Source organism: Sceloporus occidentalis, unplaced genomic scaffold, assembly GCF_023333645.1.
Source record: "Sceloporus occidentalis isolate IW3139 unplaced genomic scaffold, rSceOcc1.0.p SCAF_7, whole genome shotgun sequence".
Classification (NCBI taxonomy): Eukaryota; Metazoa; Chordata; class Lepidosauria; order Squamata; family Phrynosomatidae; genus Sceloporus; species Sceloporus occidentalis.
The window spans coordinates 77069069-77081194 of NW_028316987.1; the positions used below are offsets into that span (position 1 = coordinate 77069069).

Sequence of the window (12126 nt, forward strand, 5' to 3'; positions counted from 1 at the left end):
AGACTGAATTTTTACAGCTGGATTATAAAAGCTTGGCTCTCCCTATTTTTTTAAAAAAGGATTTAATGGAAATACTGATACAACTTTAAAATGCAGCAGTATGAACAGCATCACGATAGTCTAATATTACACAAGAGACACAGACCGATCCAACAGACAGCGAGACAGGCAGAATTTTTATCAGACTATTAGCTGCTGTTGTTTTATTTACATCAAATGGTGGAAATAGACTGGAACACACAAGAACAACCATTCCAGGACAAGGTTTCAAGACAGACATTTTTCCAGAAAGAAATGAAGTTTTTATGGGCTCCCCTTTCCCTTAGGTTTACTGCCAAGAAATACAGTCTCCCCAAATCCATCCCTAACCTCCCCTCCCGCTACTGTAGAATTGGCATTTGGGGCTTTACGTTAATCATATTCTTGCTGCCTCTTGTGTATACATGTGCTGCAGTTCAGTTCATCTGAGTACTGATGTTGAAGCATTAACATGTGCTCGCTTGGGGTGGTTGGGGCTTGATTGGGTGACAACATTCTCCTGTAAAATGTCTTTGGTTAAAAAGAGTTCTGCTCATGAAAATGATATTAGCCATAGACACGGGCATTAGTGTGTTGAAACGATTGTACAAAAAACATGCCTGGAAGTCAAAAGAAGGAAGTCAAGTATTTCAAGCAAAGCACAGCAGAAGGTGGATAACCAACTTTTTAAAATGTTAATTGAGGGGAGTGAAGTGAAATCCTTTTCTGTATTAATGTTTGGATAATACTGAGTCAGAAGGAAAAAATAAATATAAGATTTGAGGGCCAGTTTTTCAAAAGGAAAAAGCAACCTTTTTCTGGATATCCCCATGAATGAAGGAGCTACATCAGCAGTAACCCCTTACTGGGATTACAATAACATCTTTTTCAATTGCCCCAATTTGGCAGGTACAATCCCAATGAATCATCTGTTATCCCACTTTTTGAGCTGCTTTAAAAATGTCTCATATTCTCTCATCCTCTCACTTTCCTCCTTTCAGTTGCTGAGAACTGAGGGGCTGTGCAGACTGGCCATTAAGAACGGCTTGGGGGTGGAGTTGGGACATAGCATTCACATGATGTATGCTCCGATTCCACCCCCATGACGGCGTGACATCATGTGCTGCACCACATGGCATGCGGCATCACGGCGCTCCTCTGGCACTGCATCCACATGACACAGCACCAAAGACGCGTCATAAAGCTGCGGCACCAATGTTACAGCGCCTTTCCAATCTGGCAAAGATGGAGATGGCTGCAGGCTGCACCTTCAGGGGTGGTCTGCACAGCCCCTAAGATAACTCAATAAGGGGAGAGTAGAGAAGAGGACAGGATCTTGCCCTTCCTTGTAGGCACAGGCAAAAGCAAACTGCTGCAGTCTGTCCTAGGTTATGTGTTCTTCCTCAGTAATAACTTTTGCCATCTAACTACATGCTGATGTTTTTGCCACATATGTAACAGTTTCCATCTATGCAATTTCACACAGTATGCATTACACAGGGAAAGGAGGTTAAATCTTTCCTTTGCCACCATGATCCTGGTGATACAATAATCAAATCAGCATACACACACTTCGTGCACATTCAGGCCTAGAAAAGCTAACATTTATACAAATGAGAATTCTTCCTTTCTTCAGATTTAATTATAGGAATATAGGGGCAGGGTGAGAAATGTGTTTTCCCTCAGGACTATGGCAGCAGATATTAAATTTCACTGCCATTTGAGCTGCTATCCCATCCAAAATCCCCTGCCTTCTCCCATACTAGCCCTGAGTGATGAAAAGCAAACAAATCTGGATGAGACATCAAGCTGGAATGGTTGTTCTTACATAGTCAGGCCTTGGTGCTATTGCTGCTCCACACCTCCCAACTACCCTCATTCACTTGCATTCACTGCGCTAAAGAGTACAGTAGAAAATGAAGCTGAGAATCTCTAGGACATAAAATGGCTACACATTTCGGAGGCATAGCAAAGTGGGGATCATCAGCAAATGTGGATTCACAGCACTCAACTGTGATAGCAATGTATTAAATTTATTATTTTTAATTGTATTATTAGGTTTTTATATGTACCTTACTTTAATCAATGTTGTGAGCCCCATTGGGTCCCATGTCAGGAGCAAGGTGCATAAAATAAAATAAACATATATCTTATATAAACCAGCATGGGCCTTTAGATTTCACGGGAGAGCTTTCTCAGTCCCAACAACAACTAAGAAGTAAAGGTGGCTGAGAAGAGGGCTTGTCTCTTCATCTAGAGACTCCTCACCTGTTCCAGGAAACTGAATTTTGAAGCTCTTACCAATGGGACTTCTCCTGAGATCTACCAGGAATCAGTAAGTCAAAGAAAGGGGAGGATATATGGGAGGAAAAAACACAAAGCAAGGGAAGGGTTTGTGATGGAGTGGATGAGAAATGGGATTTTCACTTATTTATGATGCTGTTTCTCTCTTTCCCAATCTAAAGACAGTTTTGGAAGTGGCTGCTGATAGCATTTTCCAGCCTTGTTCTAGTTTTAAGGTGGGCTTTTAAGCTAAACTTAAATGGCAATTAAATGTAAATGTAAGAGCTTAATTCTTCCCACTTCTCACATAAATGTAATGGAATTAGGGGTTTTTAAGCTTATTAATTATTAACTAAACACATTAACCTTTACTACTACTTTGCTGTCTCAGGTGCAGGGTACACCATTACATAGCCTTGAATATTTATAACACAAGGTGTAAGGATGTGTGGCCCTAGTCCAAACACTGTTAGACTAAAACTCGCAGACAGGTATTGGGAGGGGTGAAGGGAACTGTAGCCCATCAACATACAACTGGCCATATTTACCCAGGTCACTTGTCCCCCACCACTACGTTTTTCTTTGGAACTTTATTTGGCTTTCCTTCTGCCTATGTGTCCCAAATCTCAAAGTAGCCATGGAAGTAACGTCCTACAGAATTGCAGCTTCCACTTATGGAATATTCAGGCAGCCAGTCCATTGACTATGTCCAAGTAGCTGCAACCAGGGTGGGAAAAATTAGATCAGCTGCCAGGAGCAGACCAGTTGTATATGTTATACATTATATTTCAATTTTATTTTTAAAGGGGAGTTGGACAAGAATTTGCCCACTAGGCTTTTTAAACATTTTCCCCACAAGACCAAGGAATTACAAGCACCTGCTAGCAGAGCAGCTAAATTGAATAATACCACACCAAAGTATCATTCCTCTAAGCTAAGGGAATCATTTTCGGAAGCCTGCAAGATAGGTGTGCAGAAACCCAGAGGAGTAAGAAACACGAGGAATGGCCACAAAATGAACCCACCTACCTTTAAAACAGATTTAGAAATTAAACCAGTAACTCTTTTTATTGTTTACAGAAGGTCCCAATTTTCTTTTTCCAGTTTTCACACTCTTTAAATATCCTATTTTTGAAACTGTGATTTTCCTGACTAATGTTGTTGGCTGCGGTCTTGAGAGTGGACCAGGGACTGGAAGAGCTTTGTGGAGGTCAGTCAGAATAATAGAGCCATATGGGAACTTCTGAAAGTGTGCCTGTTCAAAACTGGCCTAATCACTGGTCAATCTGGATGGAGATTACAAAATTTCTTGGCCCCTATCTTTAGGAAAAGTGAATCATAATTCAGCCCTACTCAAGCCAGTTAGTTGGCTTAGTTAAAAGAAAGAACAGCAACAGGTGTGTGGAGCTTAGCAAAGTTAGGTGCTGAACTTACACTTTCAATGATCCTGCAAGCAGCATGGCAAGTGGGATATCCTGGCAGATGTAGTCCAAAAAGTTACTTTTTCCACACTTTACAGTTTTATATTTAAACACTATTTTCCCACAACTCCCACCACCCCGGTAACCTCCTGATGAATTGCAATACAACTCCTGTAATTCCACAGCCAACTTGGCCGCTGCAGTCCAACACATTTAGTGCATACCAGGTGCAGAATGTTGGTTTACCTCAATACCACAGCAAGAAAAATGAATGATGCACCTTTTAAATAACTTACTACATTTAAAAAAAAACCTCATATAACTTATAAATAATCGCTGACATCAATTTCTGCTCTATTTCAGATTCAAACTCTTATTTTGCAGTGCCAGGCATTTGTCTTCAATGCCTATTTCCTAAGAAAAATCTGTAATACTTCTCATAGAAATGCAGTTCAGATGTTCAGAAGTGGCTGACATGAGGATTTTTTGTCATGCGCTTGAATGATTCCAAAGAAAGAGTTGAGTTTATAGCCTCAGCTTCTTTAAAAAAAAGCATGTTCTATTTTGTAAAAGTTAATGGGAAGAAATAAAAGTTGGCAAGGCAGATAAGATAGAATAGCTATAAATCTGGCACGTACTGAAAAGTCTTTCAGTTATATTCAGAGCACTTTAACCTTTAAGAAGGGCCGCTGGGGATTGTGATGCTCAGTCTATTGCAATGGAAGATATTGGAGGTAAAACTCCATAAATTTAGTAATAAGAAAGCAACAATAAGAAGAAAGTAAGAATGCTTCCAGGAGCCACAAAATTCTCCTAAGTATAAACACCTAAAATAGATCACAGTCATTAAGTTCTAGATGCCTGATGATTTTCTGAAAGCAGCTCCCTCCAGATCTCCCAATCTGAATTGCTTCATTTTTATTTTCTCTGTCTTGTCTGTCCTCTGAGAAACACATACTCAGATGAATCAAAGAAGCCAAGAACCTTCTCACCCTTTCAGCTCTCCTTTGTTTCACTTGTGGCTAAGAGGCAATGAGCACTGAGTTAGAGGACTCTGTTTCCAAATATACCCTGAACCTGAGGTGTTAAGTTCTATTTGGAACCACCAGCTTCTGACCTCAAAGCCATTCCTTCTCATCTGTTGTGCAACAGAAGCACAGACTTTTTTCAGGCAACATATTTGGCAAATGACTGGTGGCTGAAGAAGGGGCGTTTAATGGGTGGGTACTGTACTGACCATACTTCTGAGGAAGGAGCTGGCAAAACCACCTCTGAGTATTCCTTGCCTAAAACCCTATGAAATTCATGAGGTCGCCATAAGTCAGCAGGCAGCTTGAAGGCACATACATCCAAACTGTACTTTCTTTATGGCTATGCTTGTAATTGTTCTTAACACAGCTGGGTTTTAATATGACAGTTTATTTACTTGTATTCTAATTCTGTAATGTCGATGCTTTTATCTATGCCTTAGCCTATCCCAACTTTCCCCAGAACTGGAACTCAAGATCACCCACAACAAAACCAATATAGAGAAAAACTAAGAAAACTGATGAAAAGTCATCCATGCCAAAATTTCATTAGATGATTTGTAATGTTAAAATGCCATTGAATTCAAAATAAATTTAAAAACAGATCGGCTAAAATGGACAACACCAAATTGTTAGAAATCCCTTCCTCAGTAGTCAGTCAATAAGCCTACTTAAGGTCAGAATCACAACCTTTAATCATAGCCTCCAGAAAAGGCCATACATAAGCTTGACTAGACCAGAGTCTTCCTTTTCACCACTTTTTCCGCTGGAAGCTAATGAGTCCCCAAGGACTGAGGCTGGCTGCATTGGGGGCTTCCCTCACCATATTTTAACTTCCCCACTCACAGCTCTGCTATCTGATTACCTTCTTCATCTGGTCTAGCCCTTGTAAGAAAACACAGACATTTAAAAAATCCACCCAAATAGAAATCTTAGCTCTGACAAAAAGGCATGTCCGGGAAAAGGAGGATGTATGGCAACCCTAACTTATGTACTTCTTTATTTAGATCCCACATTTCTCCCAAAAGCAATTCATAACAAGATTCCAAGCTCAGAGTCCCCTCCTAATCTGTGGAACCCTCTTCCATGGGAAGCTAGACTGGTTCCCTCTCTCCTTGATTGACAGGCATTACGTTAATTTTCCAGGAATAAATCCCAGAATACGAAAACAATGCTGTTATAAACAATAACAAATCAATAAAATCAGGGGAAATGAAAGACAGAGGAGGACACCAGCAATGCCACCAACCAAGCAGCACATACATTGTTTTTAAAATTAGATCTTTAAAAAAATGAGTACACGATATGTTTTTAATTGCTTACATTATATGAAAATTCTGAAGCCCACAATGTTTGCTGATGTGTCCATGGATCCACACAATAATTCTTCCCCAGTTATTGATTTCATTTCATACCAATGAAATTTTTAAAAAAACACAGGTGCAAATTAAGCTGCTGATACACTGCATGGAAATAAATGCTACTGACATTAGAGTGTTTCTTCCCCTATCTTGCAATAAATTACACCAATCTAGAGAAAGAAACCTACTCATGAAGGCTATGTCTGCTTAGCAGTGAGGTAGAACTGACCTGCTTCAACACATTGCATCTGAGACTGACCATCAACGCTATGTGCCAGGTAATGACACTCTAGTGTCCTTTCCACACATGAGCAGCCAAAGCTTCTGAGTGATGCCTCTTTGAGCAGCCAGTCCACAAGGAATGTGTCTACTCTGGGACATATAACCAGATATCTACTTGCCAGGAGTGGCTCCATGAGAAGGACCAGCCAAGACCTGGTGCTCCCAATATAGTAGATCAGATAAGTTGTAGTGTTTTCCTGATATTGGAGCATAAACTTTATAATCTTTGACCATTGGATATGCTGACCTGAATTTGGGGAGGATGTCTAAAACATCTCCCTAGATGTGGGGAACCTGCTTATGCAGACGAGGGCTACTGTTTTGTTTTTTTAAGAATGAGCATTTTACAAGTCCCTTGCTGATCGCAAAGTTAGAGAGGAGACATGGCCAGAATGCACATCTTTCCTCACTTCCCCATATTTCAAATTGCAGTATCTTACTTTCAGTACTAAACAGCAAGCTCCTGTGTGTTGAAACTGAAATCAGAAAGGGCCAAAGTGAAACAAGAAGACAAATTCCTAACCATAACAAGTGTGCATTTGGTGAGCTAAACCTATTTAATATCAAATCCTTTTTCTCAAGACCATGAACTTGTTCACCTTGTAAGCAGACTCAAAAAAATTTCCTCTCGCCAGTACATCATTATCGAAACAACTCATTTATACTGTGAGTGTTTCCAGACGGAGGGCTCCTCATGCTAGCAATTAGAAAGCATATGGCAGTTATTCCATCTTTTTCTTCTTAGCAGATTTTCCACAGAAAAAAAGATGGAAGAGGGAGCAAAAAGACAAGGGAGGGTTACACGCAGAGAACTGGATCATGTGAAACGCCTGTCAAAGCAAGACAATGATATGATAAAAGCACTATCTGAAACCACTCTTCGTCAAAATAATTTAATGTGCTAGATAATCTAATATTGCAGAACTGCTGGAACTGAATAAGAATGGACCTGACCCATCCACTGGAAAGGAAACTACTTGGAATGCTACTTGACAGCACGAGGTGGAAAGAATATGCAAAAATAGTGGGAAAATGGTCAAAAAGCATGTTACTCAAGTGTCAGAAAACCCTAAAAAGGAGAATCCTGAACTGATGAGAAGCTTTGCAGGTCAAGATGTATTCTGCAAATAATTTTTGTGTGTACTGGAAACCTACCAAAAAAGGTAGTATGTTGTTCAAGGACATTGTAGAAAATGACAGTGATTAGAATTCCTGGCTAGTTGGTCTAGCTCTGTGCGTCTTCCAAAAGAAAACATGCTTCTTGGAGACTAAAATTTGCCTTCCTTGTACACAAGGGTTAAACATTTTCAGAGTTTAGCTTGCTGTAATAAAAGATATGCCTCACTACATGTTAAATAGGAAGGATTCTGCATGTGTTAAAAAACAAGAAGGTTAGAGTGATCATGTAACCATTTCTAGCTTGTTTTTCCAAACATCCAGCTTGTTAATGCACTGGTGGCTATCCTACAGCTACTTTGGGTTATTAAAAGAGTCTTCCCTACCCACAACTCAGAGTTAAAATGCTGGCAGGCAAGAAGCAGAGTCCAGTATGAATTGTATTACTCAAGATTATGCCCATTTTAAAATTCCAGTTGTATAAGTATAGAAAACCAGAAGTTTACATGTCTTAAGTTACTGTGTGCTTATTCGAACAACACTCATTTTAAAACTGAACTTTGGCAGACGATTATCACATAATGTAGACCAAATGCACTTGGAATGTTGAAAAATAGCATTCAAAAACCAAGAGATTTCACTTGGAAAAGATTAACTATGTAACCACAGCTCCTACTCTACGCAAAACTCCAAACTGCACCCAACTAGTCCCTTCAGCTCAAGGCTTGCTTGGAAAGTTCTGATCATTTTGTCGTCAAGTGGAAGTCCTACGGAAGGCTGAAAACTCTTGAGGAGTAAATCAAACAGCACATGGTGTTTTTCACTTCTAGCCAAGTATACAGAGAATCTCCACAAAACTTTAAAACAAATACTAGTTTAAAACCGGAGAGTGATTTCTAGAAGATAAATCAACATTTATCCTTTGCAAAAAGGATTTTGAAACAATTAGTAACATTGGATTGGATGACCTGTAATAATGCACTGAAGTGGATGAGTGAATCCCACAAGCGACATTTATGGATTCAACAAAGGCACATTCCAATCCATGGGTCTCATTGGTATTTGGTCACCTGTTGTTTTCAGCATTAGACAGGTCTAATGCAACCTTGATCTGGTACCCATTATGGCCCATTGACATGTTGGCTAGTGGGTTTTTTAGAACAGTAGTCCCCAAAGTAACTTTTCCACGCTCTACATTAAAGAACCAAAATGTATTCTTGATGCAACAGCCAAGCAATATATAAAACATTATATAGTCCATATATAGTTACTAGGTTTCTCATATGAAAGCAGACCATTGTCCAGAATTGTCTATGCTGATCAAGGAGATTATTGCATTGATTTTAAAGTGCCTTATCCCCGATGGGATAAAAGTGCATTTAATTTTAAAACCGGTTCTTGTCACACATACCAGTGGCTGGGTGAATGCAACCCATATGCAGCCGAAAACTCAGACACGTTTATCCAGCGACTGTTCAAAAATGGCAAAATCTCGTTTTTGAAAAACTGTTGGATAAGCATGTCTGGGATCCGGGCTGCATATGGCTTGCATTCACCCGGTAAATGGCAAATGAGGTAACACCCAGTTTTAAAATTAAATGTGCCTTTATCCCATCAGGACTTTGTGATAATCTTACAAAAGCCCACTAGAGTTTCTAGCCATCACATGATAGCATTAGTATCACTCTCCAAGTTTTTTCAGAGCTGTACCTGGCCCATAAGATGTGTTCTCCTGAAATAACTCCCCTTGCCCATTTCCAGTGAGGTAAATCATTACATCCTGAACTGAGTGGAAAAGTCTGCATAGCCAAATAAGATGCAGCTGGAGGCCTCACATTACTGTTAGAAATTTTAAAATATACAACAATGCTTGCATAAGTGACTAGGTGGCATTAGGGGGGCAACAAAGATAAAAGCAGAAACTTAAGGAATTCCTGCCCTATTGCTTTATATAATTTTTTTCCTGTTCACAGACTGATGAGTCTCAGGTTTAATCTCATCCTCTCCCATTTCTTTTCCTCATTCCCTCTCCCCCACTTATGTACCTGGAGGTAACAGACTCCATATGTTTGACTTTCTCTTTCCCTCTCTTTATGGTTTTTCACTTCACTAAAACACTGTAAGCGACTTTGAGTTCCATTTGATAGTGAGGTGGGATATAAATAAAAAAAATTATTTTAACAGCAAACTGTCTTTAGTGATAACAGCAAATTCTAGCTTCCATCTTTTCTCATAACTGCAAGCTCCTAGGCACTTCATTTCATGCATCTGATGAAGCAGATTTAGGGGCTGTACAGACAGCCTCTAAGGGGCAGTGGGACACCGCCCCTTTCCTAGCCAGATCAGGGCTGCGGCAACTGCATGCCCCAGCCCCAGTGTGACCTTTCCGGGGACAAAAAGGAGACACAAAAAGCGGCTCCTTTTTGCATTACGGAAAGGCGCCATAGCTGCCGGCACCATGGCTTTTTGGTGCTCCTTTGGTGCCAATGGAGTGCTGTGATGCCTCCCGCTGTGCGGTGGGGGGTGCAATGTTATGTCGGCATGGGGTCAGAGTTGGGGTGTGAGGCATGTGGTTGCTGCACCCCCACTCCACCCCAATGCTGGTGTTTATCGCCGGTCAGTACAGCCTCCAACTTCTTTTTCTGACTCCCCAATGTGCTACAAGTTCCCTTTGCAAACTGACCACCCAGTTGTTGACCAAAAAATGCCGGCTAAGATTACAGAGCACAAACAAATGTTGCCCCTGTTGTGAGAGAGGATAAATGCAATGAGGAATTCCCAGATGTGGTAGCCATATTACTCTGTTGGAGCAAAACGAACAAAGTCTTGTGCCAGCTTAAAGATGAACAAGTTTTATTTCGTATAAATGCAGTGATAACTATTATGAAAATCACTTGCTGGCACCTATTGCATGTCCAGTCCCCCCTCTCTCTGTACTGTATATACAAATCTAAAAAAATAAAGATACATTCTATATATCCCATGTGGTATGCTGGAGTCCATGAAAGATTATACTAAATAAAACTGGTTAATCTATAAGATACAGCAAGGAAGAATGCATAAGGCAGTGGTTCTCAAACTTTGGTCCTCCAGATGTTTTCAGCTTCACCTCCCAGAATTCCTGAATGCTGGCCAAGCTGGCTAGGGCTTCTAAAAGTCCAAAACATGCAGAGGACCAAAGTTTGGGAATCACTGCTGGAGTGTATATAGCAAAGTGAGTCAATGAGACAACTAAGGTGTGGAATATCTAAGGTCTGCAAAATCTATTACATTCTGTACTGAGGTTCACTAAAAACAGCCTTACTGTGGCAAGTAATTCCTTTCTGTGGACAAAGAAGAGTTTTCCACCAAAACAGTCTGTTGCAATGCCACAGATTCTGCTTATCCGAACCTGTCCTTCTGGTTATGAAAGCTGGTTTTGGGTTAAGATCAACTGCTTGTACTTAATATGTAGCCTTAAAAGGCTTGTAAAGTCAAGACTAGGTTGGAGTGCATGCATTTTGATCAATGAACAAGAATGATGTTGAGACACAATATAAAAAAACTTGAGGGGTGGGTACTGTGTGCTATACTGTATCACTGTGTACTACACTAACAGTGGTCCAAGTATTGTTGTACTTCTTGAATAATGCTATAATATAAATGGGGTAAATTGCTGTATGCATTCTTTGTGTATCATATAAACTGGCACTAATCCTGACTCTTCTTAATCATTCATTAAGCCACCATATTTCCAGCAGGCAAATAAATTCTACTTGGTTGTATTTTCAGCTGGAAGTTTAGAATTATTTTCACACATATTTATGATAGACATTTTGGAAGGTACTGATGTAAGTCATTCACTCTCAACCTTTTGCAAAAAGTGAAGAATTATGACCTATGTCACCAGTTTGTTAAACAGATGACTACATTTTCTACTACTTGTTTTAATGAAAGTGCATATATTTTTTTGCAGAAAAGCAATTAGCACCACTGGCAGCCACAGTTTCCCAATTATATGAACGAACAAGAGTCATCAGCCATTGAAACAATACCCTACCTGTTCGGTAGACAAAATTGCCTTCAGTCTCAGAGGATGATGGAGACACCAGTTCCTCTTCAAATTCATTGGAGCTAAATGATCCCGAATGATTCCTTTGCCTTGTTTTTTCCATCATGGCAGCATTTGTGGCCATGACATGCCTCAATGAGTCATTCAGGTAGCGATTCAACAAGCTGCTTTTATATTTGGGGGGTGATACGTAATCCTCATTGGCACTCCCTTCTGGTCTTACTCCAGACTTTATTACGGAGCTTTCCGTTTTAATCACAGTGTGATGAACTGGTGTGTTGTAACCCCCTTCATTCATATGGCTTCTTGGAGGGTTTTCACCATCTGGAGAAACAAGACCCATCAGAGAAAAGCATTACCTATGTATCTTTTTTTTTAAATTCATAATGAAGCTTTTAAAGGACAAGTGAGATCAGAATACATCATGATAATTGTCTTTCATAAGATCCTTTCAACACATTGTTAGTCACATTCTTTTCCCCATCCAAAAATTCGTAGATACTTCCCTCCTCCCAATTTAAGGGAAAGGAGCTTTTCCTCAGACACTATTTAATCTTGATATGAAG

The 12126-nt window shown here is 40.0% G+C and overlaps 1 protein-coding gene across 1 annotated transcript in view; it reads right to left on the reverse strand.

Annotated features, from left to right (window-relative positions):
* MKX (mohawk homeobox) overlaps positions 1–12126 on the reverse strand; it is a 72452-nt gene that overhangs the window by 35145 nt on the left and 25181 nt on the right. Inside the window, exon 4 of the mRNA XM_089533438.1 lies at positions 11549–11884. Within this exon, the coding sequence (XP_089389564.1) occupies positions 11549–11884 (336 nt within the window). The remainder of the gene's footprint in view (positions 1–11548; positions 11885–12126) is intronic.